This window comes from Miscanthus floridulus, chromosome 8 (assembly GCF_019320115.1).
Source record: "Miscanthus floridulus cultivar M001 chromosome 8, ASM1932011v1, whole genome shotgun sequence".
Taxonomy (NCBI): Eukaryota; Viridiplantae; Streptophyta; class Magnoliopsida; order Poales; family Poaceae; genus Miscanthus; species Miscanthus floridulus.
Genome location: NC_089587.1, coordinates 153,571,448 through 153,592,708, shown reverse-complemented (window position 1 = coordinate 153,592,708; position 21,261 = coordinate 153,571,448). Strand labels below are relative to the sequence as shown.

The 21,261-nt window shown below is 49.4% G+C and overlaps 1 protein-coding gene across 3 annotated transcripts; it reads right to left on the bottom strand.

Moving 5' to 3' along the window:
- Positions 1-1,419: 1,419 nt before the first annotated feature.
- On the bottom strand, positions 1,420-4,311 carry LOC136473762 (NEDD8-conjugating enzyme Ubc12-like). 3 transcript variants are annotated; one of them, XM_066471404.1, is made up of 7 exons: positions 4,082-4,311; positions 3,857-3,890; positions 3,435-3,548; positions 3,080-3,188; positions 2,310-2,388; positions 2,100-2,216; positions 1,420-1,798 (listed from the first exon to the last, which is right to left on the bottom strand). In XM_066471404.1, the coding sequence occupies exons 2-7, from the start codon at positions 3,885-3,887 to the stop codon at positions 1,661-1,663; spliced, it is 588 nt and encodes a 195-aa protein (XP_066327501.1). In that variant the 5' UTR covers positions 3,888-3,890; positions 4,082-4,311; the 3' UTR covers positions 1,420-1,660. The 3 variants fall into 3 exon arrangements, with proteins under 3 accessions (XP_066327501.1, XP_066327502.1, XP_066327500.1); XM_066471405.1 differs by lacking the exon at positions 3,857-3,890 and having other exon boundaries at positions 4,082-4,310; XM_066471403.1 differs by lacking the exon at positions 4,082-4,311 and having other exon boundaries at positions 3,857-3,944.
- Positions 4,312-21,261: the final 16,950 nt, after the last annotated feature.

The window sequence follows — 21,261 nt, the reverse complement described above, 5'->3', positions numbered from 1 at the left end:
CTTTCAAATCCACCTAAGGTTGTTAGTCTATTAACAAAACCAAACTAGGGCCTTTCACACCTCTCTTGTTATGTCCTTACTTTGGCCATTAGAGGTAGATTGTATCCTACTCCAACACAACATTGATTATAGTTTGGAACTACAAAACCTTCTATAGCGCCACACCTCCTAAGTCATGGATTGTCCATCCAAGCCGCCTCCCATTTTTGTTAACCTCACAACAGGCACATAAAATAGCCACTCATTTAAGTTGAGTGAAGCTCCAGTCTATCTTCTTCGCCGAATTGGCCTGTTATTGCACCTAACATTGATCGTGTGCCTTGAAATTTACTTGATTTAGTTGAAATATGGTTAGACCAAGTTCAATTAAATCCAACAAAAATAACTAGCTCATTATTATTGGTACGGGTAGGTCAGCCGTTCAACAAACTTTGTGTCAATGAAACATAAGAGCGCATTTACTAGTTTAAATAAAAATATTAATTTATTATACTAAACAATTATCATTAGATTCGTCATGGGATATACTTTTATATTATATCTATTTTAGATCATAAATGTGAATATCACTTTTTACAAAATTGGGTAAATTTAATTTTTTTTTTACAAAATTGACTAGATTTAAAATAGTTTGACTAGTATCATATTTTGGACAAAACTCAAGATACCTTTGTTCTGGCTTTTACAAGGAGTCAAGGAAAAGGCTCCTAGTGTCCATGGCTGTGAGGTTCATATGATTTGAGGCTTCGGCCCCGTTCGCTGGTCTGAATCTTGACTGAAAAACACTGTTTCGGCTGTGTAAGAGGAAAACACTGTTCCAGCTGAAAAAAAAAAACAAGCCGAACAAAGCCGAATATGGGGTAAGCCGAACGGGGCATTCATAGTGTTTTATATTACAGAGGGCGGTCAAGTGTCTTAATCCACTTCAATAAAGCATTATGAACCTATTTTAGAGCCACTGCGTAATAAGAGAATGATATTATTGGACAATGGAAGAATGACACAATCATAAACACGTATATAAAGAACAAAAAAAAAGGGAGGAGCAATAAGCATATGTTCTAACCCTATTCTGAATAGGCATCAGCACTGACATTATTCCACTACTCCTATATCCATGAAATTTGTCCGATTCCACAGCTGGATGCTTCCTTTAACCTTTTTTTTCCCCCAATAGATCATAAACTGACTCGAGACATGAAAAGTTTTTTTCAATAGATTATAAACTGACTTGATGTTGTATTATAAACTGACTCGAGACGTGAAGAGTGTGGCACCTCCTTGGTCATTGCACTCAAAAGGGTATGAAGGGCTTTTCAAGAAGGCCTCATCGTTTTAAAAATATTTTCAGGATTTTTTTAAAAGCTTTGCAAAGCAAGAAAGAACAGATCTAGCTAGCATAGAATGCGCGGTAGCATGGTGATCCTGCCCAAAGCAGACAAAAGCATCATCTGCGTCATTACCAATCCCAATGAACCCTGCAGGGCCAGATGGTAGCATGTGTTCAGCGACTGTCACACCAACTTATATTACATTACCGGGATACTTCAATCTTCAATCTAGCGTTTTTTTCCTTGCCATCTTATGTTTCACATAGCACACACTGCTATGATCAGAAACAGTTTCCCATGTGTCAGATACCGGTCACCATCTTCAGGCCTTATATACACCGAGGGAAGTGGGTTTCACCAACGTAGCCTCCAGCCATCGCCCTCTGAACATTTTTCTCAAACTTCTTCGGGTCATCGCGGAGAACAGCTGCTGCATCATGGTTCAGGGGGTCCTCGTCATTAGGTTGCTGCAACATGATATTTGAATATGATTAGCAACTGTAAGATGCCAAATGATGAAACAAACATTGTATAAGTAGCTTCTGCTCCATAACACAAATGTAAGTGAAACAATGTCAAAAACAGTGAAATAAAGTCAAGATAAATCTTCTACCAGAACTAAACACAGATCTGCTTCCATAATGATGTATTGTTGTATTTCTATTCCTATACATAGCAGCTATCTACCGGAACTGAACACAAATCTGCTTTCATAATGATATTGTTATATTTCTATTCCTATATATAGTAGCTATCTCAGCAACTCACCGAGAAAAGAAGATTCAAACCATACACAATGGTGTTGATGTTCAGGACTGGCTTCCAATCTTCACGCAGAATGTTCAGGCAGACATTTCCATCCAAGTCAATATTGGGATGGTAAACCTTGCATGTTACAAAAACTGAACATCAGTACACAGAATGACAGGTTACAATCGAGAGTTGAGTTATTTTACAGATGGAATTCTTCCTAGTTACCTTAGTCTTGCACTTGACTTTAGGAGGTTCATGCGGGTAAGCTGGAGGAACTTGGAAGGTAAAAACAAAATTTCCACCCCTAATAATAGGCATTTGCACATTAGAAAACAAGGTTAGTAATAAGGCATGTATATTGAAACAGGGGAAAAAAAATTAAAATTCAATAAAAGTAATTCTGAGTTCATATCCCGAACTTCTAAGTAACTTCGTAACTTCTGAATAATGAATTCCAGTTCGTCCGTGGTGAAAAAAAAAAATCCCAAAGTTCTGCTTCTAATTGAGTAAAAGCAATACCTAAGGATCAAACGTTCACCAATCCAACTAAAAAAGCAAACCACCAAAAGTCAAAAGGGCAAATCTCCTCAGTTTGCTTCAGCAGGCAATTAGGAATGTTGTGGTATGATAAGCAAGAAAAGTATTGTTAATGGTGTTGAGTAGTCATCACCCAGGCAGAGCCTAGGTGTCCAAGCATGCGCGCTGACACAATAAGATGCCACAAAACCTAATAATATCCAGCAAAGCATATCATTCTATTTGGCCCAAGAGGAAATATATCAAAATTCCTAAGAAAGGCCGCCCTAACAAGAGTATGCCCCTCCATGCTCAAAACTCTATCTGGAAACCATTCAATTCCATTTTAAATCTATATGGAGTAGATGCACAATGGGATATCTACATGCAAAATTAGGATAAAATGGGTAAAGTGCATGATGAATATCTACGTGATGAATTGCATGAGAAATTATGCCATTCTCCTCAGGACCACTTACATGTAGTATCCTTCATCAGGCTTAATAGTGCACTCAAAGTTCATCAGATCATCCTTGCCATTCGGAAAAGTAATCTTAGTTGTCTTGGGAAGGTTAAGTTCAGCTATATCTGCCAAAAAAAAGTGTAGTGACAGTAAATAACCACCTAAAACAACAAATGTGCAACACAAGAAAGAACTAGTCTTAAGATATACAGAAGTGTCAATGCAAGTTAAGAAGAACTAAAAAATAATGGCGAAAAACAAGAAAGCATTCAGTAAGCCACTAAACAACACCACATTGCCATCGTGATGGGCCAACAGTGAATCAGACATACAATGAAGTTTAGAACAACATGACTTTGAAAATGACAAACCTTTGTGGAGACGCAACTCCCCTGGACTTTGCTTCTTAGCAGCAGGCTTTCCATTTGTATTCGCAGCATCACCCTTCTTCTGATCCTTTATCTTAAAAAGGTTTATCATTTTCCCTATGCAAGAAACTAATCAGTTAGCATAGTCAACTGATATAAATAAGAATGGCTCAGCTTCATCTGAATTTGCCAATAGTAGCCATGGATCATAATCCAATTTGCCTATAAGCCATGGCCATGTAAGCAGTTTCAAGATTAGCATAGCATGATCTTGAATTATTTCCTTCTTATCATTTTCCGATGCAAAGCAATAACCAGATAGCTTCATCTAAAGTTGGAATTGATATATGAACTCACATGGAACCTGAGAAAAGTGGAAAAAAAAAAACAGAACGGCATGTAAGAGTTATTCAACAGAAGCATACTATTTCTATATGGCGCTGCAGAAACAATCATCGCCTGATTCCGAAGCAGCTCAGGCAGCAGGGGCGGATCCATTAAAGGGACATGGGTGTACACATGTACACCCAGTAATTTTTGCAAAAACTTCGAAGTTAGGAGGCTTGTCATCAAATAGCTAAATAGCTTTAGGTTAGGGTTTCGGTGCTCCTCTTCGCACGGCATGAAGGGAAGAGAAGGGGTGGGTGTACCTGGTGGGTGATCGTCGCCGGTGAAGAGACCGACGAAAGCCTCAGCACCTGGCTTAGGGCGGCGGCGGCGGCGGCCCACCAGTCGTCGGAGAGGGAGAGGCGGCGACCGGGCGAGAGAGACAGACAACACGGGCGGAAGGGGTGGTCGGCGGGCGGTAGGGGATGCCGTGACGGCCGGCCCAGTCGGGGGACTCGGGGTGGTGGGTGTTGGACGCGGGCACGCAACGAGAGCGCACCCGCACGGGCCTTCTTCTGCGCGTGTTTCTAATCACACATTTCTTTGGAAATTTCTTTATTATTATTATTTTCTTTCTCTCCCTTATTATTTTTTTTCTTGATTTCATATCTCTCGTCTTCATGAGACACTACCAATGGCTAGTACAACATCTATTTTAAATAATAGAAATAATAGTGATATTTATGAGTATACAGAACATTGTAATTAAGTAAATGAAACTTTTTATATTTTATTAAGGCTGAACATTTTTCTATTGCCATTTTCACAAGAACATATAACAATTTCACAAACCAATAACATTTATAACAACATTTTCCTAAAATAGGGATAATTTTCTTTCTTAACAATTTTCCAAGTGAACATGAATTTTTGTGTGCAAAGCATAGAACAATGGTTCTGTGAACCAGGAACATTGCTGTCCTCAATAAAAAAAATGATACGAACTTATTAAAAAATGTTTTTCATACTCCAACGAGAACTAATAAAGAGTACCGACACTTTAATATCTCGTGAAAAAGTTGGATCTTCCTAGCACTCTTTTTGCATTCTACAATTTACTTTCTAAGGATTTTTATGTTGCGGTAGGGTTAAAACTACAATAGCCGCACTTTGTTTACCTTAAATGATTTTGGCTAGGTGTGGTGTTTTTATCATCCGCGAGGCACAAAAGAAAGTAGAGGCATATAGTGACAAGCCCATAGGAAAACCAACCGAAAATAAAGGTATACAAGTTGAAAATACAGACCTTGTTATGAGGCAAGAGCAAATGAAGGCTTGACGTGATATGATACGAGTAGATATAGTCTGACCATAGATACAATTATGTATTTAGGAAATATTGTAAAATAACAATAATGCATAGTTAAGAAAACTAGGAATGTTGCCACTCTTACATGAGACTAGCTGTCCTTTATGGAACAAGCTGTTTTTTCCTACAGGTAAAATATTTTTACCCCTTTAAAGTAGAATATTTTTCTTGGTTACAAACAACAAGTGGGAAAGACCGTGGGGGCGTAGGGGGAGGTGAATGGGAGGCGTTGGGGTCGCCTATATAGGCTCAGCAGGGAAGTAAAGGGCCCTGAATAGGAGCAGCCTAGATCATAGGGAAGAATCATATTCTCATAATGCAATCCCTCCGTCCAGAAAAGAATGCAACTACGTATTGCGTGCCAACAAAAATAATTCACGTTTAACCAAATTTCTAGTAAATACTATTTATATTTATGCTTCCAAAATAATTTATTATAAAAATACATTTTGTAATTAATCTAATGATATTTATTTGATATCATAAATTGTCGGTGCAGAAAGTGACCAACAAGTAAATATTTGTAGTTTTGCCGCACGTTGTGATCGGAGGTGGCCTAGCACTCAATGACACAGGGTTTATACTGATTCAGGCAACGTGCCCTACGTCCAGTTTGAGTCGGTCGGTGACTTTATTCCTGAGCCTAGGTGCTCGAAGTTTGCAGTGGGGTTACAAACGAGAAGGAGAAAGATGGGAGGTACAAGAGGTCTGGCTGGGCTCCGATCGGAAGGGCCGAGAGCGACAGGAGCTCCGCTATGAGCTAAGTGTCCAAGCGTGTGCTTGTGGTTCGAACCTGGCGGTTCTATGGTTGTGTGCTGGTGAACTTGGTCGATCTAACGAATCTGGAATCACTTTGATCAACCTGGATCCACTTGAATGTTGGGAGAGAGATCATTCCCTTTTATAGATGAAGAGGATGGCCTTACAAATGAGAGGAAGAAAGTACGTATACTTCTAAGTCTTGTTGCCCACGCCGGCGGGTACAGGATGATGGTAGACGGCCACAATACTGTTGGATGTCGAATGCACGTGGGGGGTTACGTCGCCTAGTTCGGGCATGGCAGACGTCGACGCCTGCCATACTGTTGATACCTGAGGTAGGCAAGGGTTTTTTACCATGTTCGTCTAGTACGGCAAAAGCCGGTGCCCACAACACTATTGATGCCCAAGGGCATGTGGGGGGCCATACTATATGGGAGTCAATGGTGCCCACAATACTGTAGAGGAAAATGATGGCCCCTACAACACTGTTCGTGTCAGGGAGGTTACAGAATACTATTTCTATAGGTATATAGGGTACGGTCCCTGGTATCATGGTTTGACTTGTGCGCTCTACCTTGCTTTCTCCGTTCGTTCCCTGGCCCTTTTCCAAGCGGGTGTCCCCGGTCGGTTGGTCCCAATCGGTTCTGATCGCGCTAGTCGGAGACGAGCAGTGAGCAGGGTTTTTACGTACTCTAGTCGAAGACGTGGGGTCAAAGTCGGAAGTAGTGTTTTTGGCCAGGCCTTTCGGTCGGAGAGGCCGTCCGAAGGCGGGCTGGAGACCGAAGTGAGCCCTCTAGTCGGAGAGGTGGGCCAGAGTTGAAAAACGAGCGTTGCTCCTCCTCGGCCAAACCTCCGATCGGTGATTGGATCGCTCTTCTAGTCTGTTGTTCAGATACTTAGGCCGTCCCATGAGTCGCGCGTTGTCTGCTTGGGCTAAGCCTTTGTTTAGGAAGCCGGTCCACGAGGGACCCCGGGTTTATGAACCCGACAGGAGCCCTTGAGCCCCCGGGCAGAATCGTCTGGGGGATTTTTTTTCTTGACGGCGGGTGCACGCGAGCGCATCCGCGGGTGTAGCCCCCGAGCCCCTAGGTGATTCGGGCAGAATCGTCTGGGGGATTTTTCATGTTGCTAGTGGGGGATGTTTTTGTTTCGTCAGCAGGTGCGCGCGAGCGCACCCGCGGGTTAAAAGCTCTAGTTTGGTTTTGGTTAATTGATGAAACCCTAAGTGCTAACCTAGTTTATTAAAATGATTATGAGATAGGTAACACTACTCCAAGTGATGAAGCAATGGCGAAGATCATGACAATGGTGATGGCATGTTGATCATCAAATGCTTGAACTTGAAAAGAAGAAAGAGAAAAACAAAAGACTCAAGGCAAAGGTATAAATAGTAGGAGCCATTTTGTTTCGGTGATCAAGACACTTAGCGAGTGTGATCATATTTAGGTTGGATAGCCGTACTATTAAGAGGGGTAAAACTAGTATTGAAATGCGGTTATCAAAGTGCCACTAGATGCTCTAACTCATTGCATATGCATTTAGGATCTAGTGGAGTGCTAACACCCTTGAAAATACTTGTAAAAATATGCTAACATGTGTGCACAAGGTGATACACTTGATGGTTGGCACATTTAAGCAAGGGTGAAGAAGTTAGAGGTGAAAAGAAGTTAGTCTTGTTAGTCACTGAGTGACCGGACGCTAGTCTCAGAGGGACCGGCGCGTCCGGTCAAATGTGGCAGCGTAGATGCCAGCGTCGGTCATCGACCAAACGCTGGGTCTTGAACTAACCGGAAGCTGCGGTCCAACATCCGGTCCTGTTGTCGGGCTACACAGAAGAAAGTCACTGTGAGACCGAACGCTGGCAGGGTCGGGTCAAGCATGATCGAACACGTCCGGTTGAAGAAATTCATTTCTAGAACCTTACTGGAAACGACCGGACGCTCGAGGTTGAGCGTCCAGTCAGTTTGTGCGCTGCGTCTGGTCAACAGATGACCATTGAAATCTAACAAACAGTATTTGAAGTAGGGGACATGTGGCGTGTATCACATGACCGGACGCTGAGGGCCAGCGTCTGGTCGATCGGACCGGAGCGTCCGGTCACCCTACGCTGTGCCCAATGAAGGGGTACAACGACTCTATTTCATGGGGGCTTCTATTTAAGCCCCATGGCCGGTTCAAGCTCACTCTCTTAGATATTTGCATTGACATAGCAACCTTGTGAGCTTAGCCAAAGCCCTCCCACTCATCTCCATCATTGTTTCATCATCATTGTGAGATTGGGAGAGAATCTAAGTGCATTGTATCAGGGACCTAATACCGGGGTACCCCAGAAGGTGGAACCAATAACCACCGAACGTTAAAAACTTCTAGACGCATAAGGGTGCCATTTCGTCCCTTGTTCGAATGACAGGAGTTTGGTTCCGCCTCGCCCGACGCCTTTTGAGATAGCTCTGCCTCACCCGAGGGCTCAGGGTTAGTCTCTGTCTCGCCCGACACCTTTGGGGCGGGCTCGGTCTTGCTCGAGGGCTGAGGGATAGGCCTCGCCCGAGGGCTCAGGACTAGTCTCTGTCTCGTCTGATGCCTTTTTGGCGGGTTTGGTCTCGCCCGAGGGCTGAGGGATAGATTCTGCCTCACCTAACCCCAGAGGGGTAGGGTCGGTCTCGCCCAAGAGATAGGGATTGGTCTCTGTTTCGCCCAACGGCAAGGAACGAGTCTCGCCCTGCTCGATATCTAATACTAGTTTCATCTTACCTGACAACTTCTCCCCATTCCCTCAAGATGATGAGTACATGGTAAGACAAGACGTTTGGGTCAACCATGGCTCCAAGGACCATACCCTGCGCCCTGGTAGGAAAAGTGCTACTAGGGAACAACGGGACAGGTGCTTTAGACCCTTTCGGGTGCCACAGAGCCCGAAAGGTATTACAGGTGCGAACTCCTCGCCCTATAGAGTTGTAGGCACCGCCTTCAGCCCTGGGACACGGAACCCAATGAAGATATACGACAACCGCTACGCTCCAGAAAAGGAATGGCTATATCCACGAACGACGGATATTCCGTCACCATGCCATGGACCCGAGGAAGCGGCGCCCGCTTCCCAACCCCTCAGGTCCACCAAGTTAGAAGACCTTGACCACGATGTTACTCTGAACCCTGACCCCTCGTCCCTCCGACGAAGACTCACAGGAACCAGAAGGTGTGTGGAGCAAGGCTAGGAGAGGCTAATAAGTCAAAACCACTGTACTACAGCCCATACCCTACGCAGGGCAGCATTCTTTAATCAACCTGACATTCTACAAAGACATCGACAGTATTGTAGGCGCTTATCTTCCTTCGTACTCATTAGAATGAAGAACCAGGCCAGGTAGACGTGAGCCACAAGACTAAGTAGAGTACGCGTCCTGAAGCCCTCACCCTTGTAAAAGCCATCCCCTTCCTCTATAAAAGGGGATGCGCTTCCTCCATCAAAGGGATGGACTTTTGACCGAACAATACAAGACACACACACAGTCAAGCTGCTACCAAGCTCTTGACCTCCTTTCAACCCTTCCATCAGAGACTTGGGACCAGTCCCTCTCTCAACCGTTTGTACCCCCTACTACAACCGTTCATGGTGCTAATAACACGAGCAGCAACCAACTGGACATAGGGACATTCAGCCCGAACCAGTATAAATCTTGTGTCCTTTAGTGCATCATTCAAGCCTAACATGCATTACAATAAATTTACTTACTGGTGTTCATATGAAACACCGATAGTTGGCGCGCTAGGTAGGGGTACTTGCGCATTCCAAATCAGGCCTTGGATGGCCACCCACGCAATCAGCTGGGCCCCGAGCGCACCCGTGTGTTTCGGCGACCTAGATTTCATCATCACACTAGGAGGAGAGCTGGCGCTGACACACACAGCCGCCCCATCTCTCCCTACCATCGACCTTAGCCATCTTAGGCTTGAGGGCCCGCCGGGCAACTCCTTTAGACCCCAGTCATCAAGGGAGGCCTCGCACGACGTCACTCTGTGTTTGGAAGGTCCTATATGGAGCGCCCCAACAGCATTTCCGTTCGGTCTCCGCAACGCCGCGGCGACCGCTGGCCACCTTCTAGCACTATGCATGGTTCAGCCGCCTACGGACAGCGAGTTCGTGGGGGTAATCGAACATGATCCAGAGACACTCTATGAGCTCCTCGTGGAGGAACCAGAGTCATCCTCCAGCTCTGAATCTAGCAAGGGGAGCCATCACCCTTCCTAGGAATGCTTCATGACGCAAACCCCCGAGGGGCATGTCCAAAGCGTCTCCGGAGAGGAGACAACCCCAACAGGCAACCCCAACGCCAGGATCAAGGCGGAGACGGTGGCTCCATACCATGTAAGGATGGAGCAACTAAGAGCACGAAAGCTAGAGATCGATTACGCCGGACAACAGCTTGTTCGGGAGTACCAAAACATCGAGGAGGAGATCAAGCGTCGCAGAGACGGTGGGCACGCACGTGCCTCGGCCCGTGATGTGCATCGAAGGATCCTCACCGATGACGGGACTTTCCCTCACTTCACTCGAGCAAGCTAGAACATCGCCGCCACAATGGCCTTGCTTCATGGCCTCCCAAAGGCCACGACGTCTGAAGATCGCTGGGCCCACAGGGAGATTCGCACGTTGCTTGAGCGTGCGGCAGCGCAGCAGGCGGAAAGTTCATTGTCTCAACGACGGGAACTCGACACCAACCAGTGCACGCCCTCAGTGCGTCCCACTAGGGATGTGTCCGTTCACCAAACACCGCCAGCCAGCAGGTAGCCCTCCGCTATCCCAGTACATCAATGCCTCGGCCATGGCCACGACATACGCAACATCATCGACGCTCGGAAACACACCCATGGCAATGATGGAGAAGCAGCATGCCATGGCTACCATCCTCGACATGGTGGACGCTACGACAGCAACGAGGACCGAAGCCCAAGCCCTGGCCTGCCAGGTCCTCAGGCCTTCGGTCGGCACATCCTCAACGCCATGTTCCTCCTAAGGTATCGACCGCCTACCAACATCCCTAAATATTCTGGCGAAACAAATCCTGGGCTTTGGCTCGAAGACTATCGGCTTGCATGTTAGACCGGTGGTGCGAGTGATGATGATTTCATTATTCACAATCTCCCGCTGTTCTTGGCTGATTCGGCGCGAGCATGGCTGGAGCACCTACCGTCCAATGCCATTTAGAGTTGGGTGGATCTGACGGAGATCTTCGTGGGCAACTTCCAGGGCATGTACAAACGCCCTGGAAACCCATGGGACCTTAAGAACTGCCGCCAGAAGGCCAATGAAACCCTTCGCGGGTACATCCAGCGCTTCTCTCAGCAGTGCAATGAGCTCTCTAACGTCGCCGACGCCGACATGATAGGAGCTTTTCTGTCTAGGACAACCTGCGAATCCCTGGTCCACAAGCTAGGACGTAGGGGCCCGTGGACTACCAAGGAACTCCTGGACATCACCACCAGTCATGCCTCTAGAGAAGAGGTGGTCGGAGCCATCTTTGATCGCTCTGATGGAAAGATGAGGCGGGATGAGGATGCCGGTGAAGTCGCCTCCAACCGTCCTACCAAAAGGAAAAATAAGAAGCAACGGCGCGACAACTCGCTCATGGCCGCGGCCGACCGCAAAGGTGGCTAGAAGCCCACGGAGGGCACTCCGAACCACTTCGAGAAAATACTCGAGGGGCCATGCCCAAACCACGCCTTCCTGACCAAGCATCTATACAAGGATTGCGGCCTCATGCGCAAATACTTGGCCGGGGGCCTTAACAGAGGGGAGCAGGGGAAGGAACCTGTTCCCGCTATAGACGACGTCGAGGAGAAGGACGACGCCTTCCCAATTCCGACCGACACCCTCATGATCTTTGGAGGATCAACGGCCTACGACTCCAAGCGCCGCTAGAAGGTCGCGCGCCACGAGGTCTACACAGCCGGACCAGTCACGCCTGCCTTCCTTCGGTGGTCGGAATCTGCCATAACCTTCAACCAGACCAACCATCCAGATGTCATCCCACACCCGGGAAGGTACCCGCTTGTCGTCGATCCGATCATTGGCCCAAAGCGGCTCATGAAAGTACTGATGAACGGAGGCAGCGGCCTCAACATCATGTATGCCAAGACGCTCGATGAGATGGGCGTCGGCTGAACGAACCTTCATCCCATCCGAGCGCCTTTCCATGGTGTCGTGCCTAGTAGGCAAGCTGTGCCACTGGGGCAGATCGATCTGCCTGTCACTTTTGGGGATCGGTCTAATTACCAGACTAAGACCCTCACCTTCGATGTAGTAGGGTTCCTGGGGACTTTCCATGCCATTCTGGGATGACCGTGCTACGTGAAGTTCATGGCCATCCCCAATTATATGTACCTTAAGCTGAAGATGCCAGGCCCCCACGGGGTCATCACCATCAGCACCTCCTTCCAGCATGCTTACGAGTGCGAGGTTGAATGCTGCGGACACGCATCCGTAGTCATTGCCTCCGAAGAGCTCGCGACCCTCAGGGAGAAGGTCGTCGAAGAGGCGCCCGACACGAAGAGGTCATCCGGGTTGTTCGAATTAGCAGAAGGCTCCAGGGAGGTCCTCTTAGACCCCAGCAACTCTGTGGGAAAAAAGTCCGTATCAGGACCGCTCTCTCCTCCGAATAGGAAAGCACGCTCGTCGACTTCCTCCACGAGAACAAAGACATCTTTGCGTGAAAACCCTCGGATATGCCAGGCATCCCGAGGGAGGTCACCGGGCATACCTTAAAAATTCACCCGGGCTCCAAGCCAGTGAAGCAACGCCTACGCCGCTTCGACGAGGAGAAACACAGGGCCATCAGTGAGGAGATAGCCAAACTATTGGCCGCAGGATTCATTAAGGAAGTATACCACTTAGAGTGGTTAGCAAATCCTGTTCTTGTGCGAAAAAAGAGCGGGAAATGGAGAATGTGTGTCGATTACACAGGCCTCAACAAAGCGTGTCCAAAGGATCCGTTTCTTTTACCACAAATTGACTAGATAGTCGACTCCACCTTAGGGTGTGAAACCCTCTGCTTCCTTGACGCATACTCCGGTTACCACCAAATCGCGATGAAAGAGTCCGACCAGCTCGCGACATCTTTTATCACCCCCTTCGGATCGTTTTGCTACATTTCAATGATGTTCGGTCTGAAGAATGCTAGGGCAACATACCAGTGCTGTATGCTCAATTGCTTCGGAGACCTCATCGGGTGAACCATTGAGGCCTTTGTCGATGACATCGTAGTCAAATCCAAGCGTGCTGACCACCTTGTTGTCGACCTTGAACAAACCTTTGTGAAACTCCGGGCAAACGGCATCAAACTCAATCCCAAAAAATATGTTTTTGGGGTCCTGAGGGGCATGCTGCTCGGCTTCATCGTCTCCAAGCGTGGTATCGAAGCCAACCCAGAGAAAATATCAGCCATCACAAGGATGGGCCCGATCCAAAACATAAAGGGGGTTCAGCGGATCATAGGGTGCCTTGCCGCCCTCAGCCGATTCATTTTGCACCTCGGCGAACGAGGACTCCCCCTTTATCGACTCCTGAAGAAATCTGACCGCTTTGAGTGGACAGCCGAGGCTCAGGAAGCACTTGACACGGTTAAATGATTTTTAACTAAACCTCTAGTCCTAGTGCCTCCATGCAACGGAGAATCCCTCCTACTGTATATATTGGCCACCACCCAAGTGGTTAGCTCCACCTTAGTAGTAGAGCGAGAAGAAGAGGGGCATGCCTTCAAGGTGTAGCACCCTATATATTTCATCAGCGAGGTGTTATCCGACTCTAAAACCCACTACTCCCAAATCCAGAAACTCCTCTACACCGTCCTCATCACCAAAAGGAAGCTACGCCACTACTTCAAGTCACACCCTGTGACAGTAGTGACATCGTTCCCCCTCGGTGAGGTCATCCGTAGCCATGACGCTATGGGAAGAACCACAAAGTGGGCACTCAAGCTAATGGATTAGGGCATTTCTTATGCCCCCCGAACAGCGATCAAATCTCAGGTACTGGCTGACTTCATCGCGGAGTGGACCGAGGTCCAGATGCCACCAGCAGCCGTCGATCAAGAGTACTGGACAATGTACTTCGACGGATCACTGATGAAGAAGGGCGCTAGAGCAGGACTAGTTTTTGTATCTCCCCTCGGGGTCCACATGAGGTACATGGTTCGGCTCCATTTCCCCTCATCAAACAATACTGTAGAATATGAAGCGCTTGTCAACGACCTATGAATCACCATCGAGCTAGGCATCCGATGCCTCGACGTCAGGGGCGACTCTTAGCTGGTCGTCAACCAGGTCATGAAAGAGTCATGCTGCCACGACGCCAAGATGGAGGCATACTGTCAAGAGGTCCAACGGCTGGAGGACAAATTCGATGGTCTCAAACTCAATCACATCCCAAGGCGTCTCAACGAAGCAGCCAACACGCTTGCAAAAGCATCATCCGGCCGAGAGCTAGTCTCGACAGGCGTCTTTACCAGTGATCAACACAAACCCTCGGTACGCTACGCAGGGTCGGAACGAGCCGATGATGGCCCATCTAGTCCAACCCCAGGGGCCGATCCGCCAACTGCTCCGCCCGACCTCGAGGTCATGGAGCTTGAAGAGGACCTAGCAATGGAGTTCGACCCTCCTGATGACTGGAGAACGCTTTACCTCGACTACCTCCTCCATGACATACTACCGACAGACAAGATGGAAGCCCGATGGCTCACACGATGTGCCAAGTCCTTCATTCTTGTAGAGGGCAAACTCTATAAATGGAGTCACATCGGGATTCTACAACTCTGTATCCCTGGTGAACAGGGAAAACTCCTGCTGGGCGACATCCACGGTGGAGTCTATGGTCATCATGCCACACCAAGAACCTTGGTTGGGAATGCATTCCGACAAGGTTTCTACTGGCCCACCGTAGTAGCCGATGCCGAGCAAATTGTACGCACCTGCGAAGGGTGCCAGTACTATGCTCGGCAAACACACCTCCCGGCCTAGGCTCTCTAGATGATCCCCATCACGTGGCCCTTCACGGTCTGGGGGCTCGACCTAGTTGGGCCACTCAAAAAAGCGTCTAGGGGCTTCACCCACCTGCTTGTCACCATAGACAAGTTTACAAAATGGATTGAAGCTCGACCAATATCCACGATCAAATCCGAGCAAGCGGTGCTGTTCTTCCTCGACATCACCCATCGCTTTGGAGTACCGAACTCCATCATCATAGACAACGACATGCATTTCACCGGCAGGAAATTCATTCGATTCTATGATGAACAACACATCCGAATCGATTGGGCAGCCGTCGCACACCCCTGGACAAACGGGTAGGTCGAGCGCGCAAACGGCATGCTCCTTCAAGGCCTCAAACCTAGAATTTTCAACCGGTTGAACAAGTTCGGCACGCACTGGCTCGCTGAGCTCCCGGCCGTGCTCTAGAGCCTAAGGACAACTCCTAGCCGGGCCACCGGCTACACACCCTTCTTCATGGTCTATGGTTCCGAGGCCATTCTTCCAACGGACCTTGACTATGGAGCACCAAGAATTAGAGCATACGACGAACAGGGGGCCGAGGCTTCCCACCAAGATGCCATGGACCAACTAGAAGAAGCCCGCGACGTTGCCCTCCTCCGTTCGGCTAAGTACCAGCAAGCGTTGCGATGGTACCATAGCTGATGGGTGCGGGGTCGAGCCTTCAACGTCGGAGACCTCGTCCTCCATCTTGTGCAGAGCAACAAGGACCACCACAAACTCTCCCCGCCCTAGGAAGGGCCCTACGTCGTCGCGGAAGTACTTCGCCTAGGCGCCTACCGGTTGAAAACCATCAACGGCGAGGTCTTCACCAATGCCTGGAACATTGAGCAACTATGTCGTTTTTATCCTTAAAATAAGCATACACTCTTCCTTATCAGTTTTTGTCATAACAAAACCCCGATCCTTAGTGACTTCCGACCCCTGCAAATCACGAGGGGTCAGACCTCACTCGGGGGCTGGCATGTGATCATAACATGTGACATATGTAATACAAGTATTACACTTGCAAAAACCACCTGTGTTGTATTTACAAACATTCTCTAAGTTTTCCATTTGTCTCATAAACGAGTCCTAAGGGCTAGGATTTTGGGAACCAATTCTGAATACAACTGGTAGAACTACGGGACACCCACGCCCCAGTGTCTGCAACCTCTTTGCTCACTAGCTCAATCAGAATTAGTTCGCCCACGTTCCTAATTTCTTATGACTTAGACTGTGAGAAGGGTCGGAAAGCACTAAAATTATTTCTACAAAAAGGAGAAAGATAAAAAATTGCTTGCCATAAGCAAAAGATGTAAATTTGTTCATTTTTTGCACAAATTTGTCACTTATAATGTGATTTCATTATAAAAAGGAATAATATACTTGTAAATTCAGAGGACTGTTTACTCGGGGGCTTCCCCACAAAGTTATTCAATTACAGTCTCTGCTTAGCTTTACTACAAGTACTGCTACGGTCGCCGTGCCATGCTCTCCATCAGCGACGCCCGGGGCGTGTACACAGGCTAGCTCATCTACTACAGTCACCGCGCCATGCTCTCCATCGGTGACGTCCGGGGCATGTACACGGGCCAGCTCGTCTACTGCGGTCGCCGTGCCACGCTCTCCATCGGCGACGTCCGGGGCGTGTACATGGGCTAGCTCGTCTACTACGGTCGCCGCGCCACGCTCTCCATCGGCGATGCCTGGGGCGTGTACATGGGCTAGCTCGTCTACTGCAGTCGTCGCGCCACGCTCTCCATCGGCGACGCCCGAGGCGTGTACACGGGCCAGCTCGTCTACTACGGTCACAGCGCCACGCTCTCCATCGGTGATATCCCGCCGCTTCATGGGATCCTCGAAGGCGCCGTCATCTGCAACGCCTCCACCAGGGCATCCGAGGACTATGCCATCGTCACCAGCCACAACCCTAATAATGGCGTAAGGGCAGGAAATGCCTCCCGCCAAAGGAGGTGCACAGCGAACGACGGCGCAGTCGACGATGTACGGCGCCCACCGGTGCCTCTTCTCCTTCGGCAGCAGCGACTCCTCAGCAAGGGCGGCATGCACCATCTCATCTATGCTGGATAACCTCCGGCTTGACATCATGCTCCAGATTCACGAGTGAATTTGTGAGTTTTCTCTCTCTCTGGCATTACTCTTCCTCATTCACGAACCGCCGCGACGCACGGACGCATTCGGTGGAAAGGAAGAAGAAGGAGAGATAGCGGCTCAGAGGTAGAAGAGGAGGTGGGATGAGAACTCCTGTCCCCCTCCCTATTTAAAGAGGAGGCGTTGTAGCTAAGGAAAGGCGAAAGGTTGGACAAAAAACCCTCTCTCTTCCCCTCCTTAAATACGAAATTAATGCCGATAGATACTTGAGGGGATGCGCCGGAACTAACGGGACACACCCCGGTCAACGAGGCGTCCCCTCTGGTTAAACTAGACATTGCCTGGGTATGGCCCGCCACTAACCCGCTCTAGATGCGGCAATTAAGGTGCCCACATAGGTAGACAACCCTTCGCCTCCCCATGCAGGACCACGAGACGATCCGACGATAGGACCTCTATGAAGCGGAGCCCCAACGGATCTCCTAGGCTAGCCATTCGGCCCAGAAGAGACGATGAATGAATGTCCAAAGAAAGATAAGCATCTCTGCCTTCTTACTTTACGCGTTAAAATTCATTCTCGAGCTTTCGACCTCGTCAAACAGTGGGGACACGAACATCACTCGGGGGCTGCTGAGGATGTCTACCAGTCTAGACATCCTCCTCACCCGACCCCCTCGTACGCTTGAAACTAAGGGCATGAAATACAGGCATAAAACTTTGAGTAAAACTAGATGAACTAGCAGACCCTATGCCTCGGTAGCTATGGTGTTTCTGTTCACTAGAAAAATCATGCTCAACGCCCCTCGCATCTCCAGCTTCGACGTCTACCTTCTCAAGAAGGGTTTGAGGGGTCCACCTATAGAATCTCCCCCAAAGGAGAAGCTGTCAGGTTGCCCAAGTTAATTAAACGGCTCAGACCGTCATGAAAAACAAAGAATAGTGATTCTTATGCAGGTTACTCCAACCTCATCGTGAACATCAGGGCCCGAACCCCACACGGACACATCTGGTAGGAGCTTTTCATCACTCATACCGCCAAGGTAACGTTACCGACCCCGCCTTCATTTCGATTATATTATACATATGCAAAACATCCCAACACTTCATGTCGCATCACGAAATGGTCGTCGCCTCATTCGATATAGGCGGCCACAGGCCGAGGTTCGAAGGCCGACCCGTGAAGGGCTCGAGGCCGCCTCGTGCCAAAAAGAGCCAGGGAGAAATAACTGAGACAAGCCCCAGTGGCCCTGCCCGACCCCGCTCAGAAGCGGACAGGGACGTCTCAACCTTTTCTCATTCGATTCTAACCCCAAGCCAAACCCATAGAATTTCCATCGAGCAGAGGCCATTGGGCCGCCTGAGCCTATCGAACGGCTCAGGCATCTGCCGGGAGGCGGGTTAAGAAGTTGTGGAGTGCTACCAGAGGGCTCTGCCGACCCCATCAGCAAATGATGGACCCAGATTCCACACGAATATACCCGTTAGTGAGCTCATTGAGCATGATACTCGAGCTATCGAGGCAAGTGTCGTTTACTTAGCCCCTCCGATTGCGAAAATCGAGGACGGTGTAACACGCAAATTATGGCCGACCCCTATTAGACCCTAACAAGGCCTAGGGGCTTGAGCCAATCAATAGAGGGACACAGGTTTGAAGGCCCTACCTTGCCGAGCCCATAGAGTCCCTGGTTGGGGATTTCTATTGGAAGATAGGGTGGGGAATATTGCAATGCCATCCAAGGACTTCGTCAACCCTGTCACCAAAACCATGGTTCTGGTCTCTAGTAACCCCTGACCCCAGCAAATGCAGGGGGTCAGACCTTACTCAGGGGCTGGTTAAGGTACAACTACCTCCTTTCTTTCTTTCAAAACAATCTCCTCACATCAAGATCAGCGGCAAGATTCAGGGGAACAGATTGGTAAGATCGCAAAAAATCAAACAAAACAAAATTACGAAGCAAAATTACGAAACCGCGTCCAGACTCAAAAATACCGACACTTGTCCAGAAATTACATATAAGTTGTTCTCAAAATTATTCGACTAACTACTCCCACGAAGGGAGAACCATCTCTTTCAGATTATCCGCCAGGTTTTTCACAAGGGGAGCAACCATCTTCTCCATTGCCTCCAGCTCATCATCCTCATAGGTGGATGGGAAACCTTCGCTCATCACCTTCAGGTTGATTTCCTTCTCGTAATGGGCATGGGCGATGGTGAAGGCCTGGGTGATCCCGGCGTGAAAAGCACTCTCCTCAAGCTGGCCCACCCGAGCCATGATACCTGCGGCACGAGCCACGAGCGGGCTGGTCTCCACCAGCTCCACCACCTTCAGGGAATCAAGGACCACCCCGACCATAGCTTGCTAAAGAATGTGCTCATAGCTCTCAACCTAAAGGGTCCTTCGTGCATGGGCAACCTCTTTTTCCAGCTTGGCAGAGACGTTCTCGGCGCTCAACCTTTGGCTCACCACGTCACCAAGATCCACCTAGAGAGAGCAGACCACCTCGACGTCCTCGTCCACCTTCTACTGAAGGGCCATGGCCCTACTCTTGGCCTTTAGCCGGAGGTCCCGCTCCATCTCCAACTCCTTCAGGACCTCGCCGGCCTTCTCATTAGCCGCGACATTCCTCTGCAGTAGCTTGTCTTGCTCCTTTTGGAGCCTGGCGATCTCCTCCCCATCTAGCTTGGACCTCACCGACAAATCCTCGAACATCCCGTGGGCCTCCTCCGTGTCCTGACGTGCCTAGGCCTCCCGCTCCTGGGCGGCAGCAAGCTGTGCGGCCATGTCTGCTCACAGTCGGGCCTCATCGGAGAGGCGATCCCCCTCTACCTTCTGCTCATGGAGGAATTGGGATTTATTCTGGCTACGAGCAAGAAGAACCTGAAGAGGAAGAAGACTGGTATCAGAAATGCAAAAACACAAAAACATGCGAAGAAAGAATAAAATCAAGCGAATACCTGGGTAGTAGGAACAACGATTTCACGTAGGGCTCCTCTAGCTTGGTCCAGGGCCTCCAGCATGGTCGAAATTCTGATGTCAAGACCCTCCCGCTCCATGCTCTCGGAATGATCATCGAGCAAGAAAAGAGCCGACGTCGGGTCCTAAGCAGCCATCCACTGAAGCGGCGGCTCCCCCCGCATCGGGGAGCGGCTTCCTCCTGACAAAGGGGCCAGGGGCGGCTCCCTCCTGACCCTATGCGGCACCACCGCCACGCTCGAGGACCCTCCGACTGGACCCTCCTCCATCTGGGCCGCTTTGAGTGCCACGGGCGGATCCACCTGGGCCCCCGATGGCGCGGATTGCACTACGCCCTCGAGTGCCACCACGGTCATGCCCGGCTGATCCTGGCTTGGCACGGTCACAACCACCTCTACCGGTGGTATGTGGCCCTCGGCCGGCTGTACCACGTCCACCATGGAGGAAGCTGCCTGCTCGGTAACCTCCGTGGGCATGGGTGCCACCACAGACGCCGTCGGGTTGGCCAACGCAGATCCAATGTCGGCACCACTCTTGCCCAAAACAGGGGTGACACCACTCGACGCCATCTGTCCCACTTGAATGGCGAGACTCTTCTTGGGCGCCAGCCCTAGGGGGTGACCCATCCGCAAGAACCTACACAAAGGTAATAGCCATTAGATCAAAATAGAAATAGAAAAAGGATGAAAACAGGGGAATTAGCAGCTCATGTTGACGTCCTCGGCCGATGGAAGCATTTTGGGGATGAATCCCTAGATCCCTGCCCCGACTCATCTGGGCGGGACCGTTTTGAGCCTACCCCCTGCTCTGGGGCAAGGGGGCTCACCTCATGGGGCGCGGCACCAGAGCCGCTCCCCTCCATCATCTCATGGGGTGTGGCACCAGAGCCACTCCCTCCCCCGTCTCGTGGGGCATGGCACCAGAGCCACTCCCCTCCACCATCACCTTGGGGTCGGCAGCGGTAGGCCCACTTTCCTCCATCCATCGGTCCTCGGCCGGCATGCCGTGCGAAGCGGCGGACTCGCTGGCCTCCACTGACCTCACTGATTCACTTCCCTCCGCGTGGAACGGGAAGGGTCCCTGCATGGACGGGTGGCCACTTGTCAGCGTGTCCTCGTCCTCTAGGATGTCCCAATCCACGCCGATGGCTACCTTGTCATCATCATCATCGTCGTCATTGTCATCCTCACTGCTCATGTCCTCTCCCTGATCCCGTGCCTCCTGCTTTAGTCGTTTCGCCTTCTTCATCTACTCCCTT

Excerpts from the sequence above, each read along its gene's own strand:
- LOC136473762 (XM_066471403.1), bottom strand. The coding sequence starts at position 3,929 with ATGGATCCGCCCCTGCTGCCTGAGCTGCTTCGGAATCAGGCGATGATT. Across the intron at positions 2,389-3,079 it reads CCTGATGAAGGATACTACAT|GGGTGGAAATTTTGTTTTTA; the intron begins GTAAGTGGTCCT and ends GCCTATTATTAG. Across the intron at positions 1,799-2,099 it reads GTTTGAATCTTCTTTTCTCG|CAACCTAATGACGAGGACCC; the intron begins GTGAGTTGCTGA and ends ATCATGTTGCAG.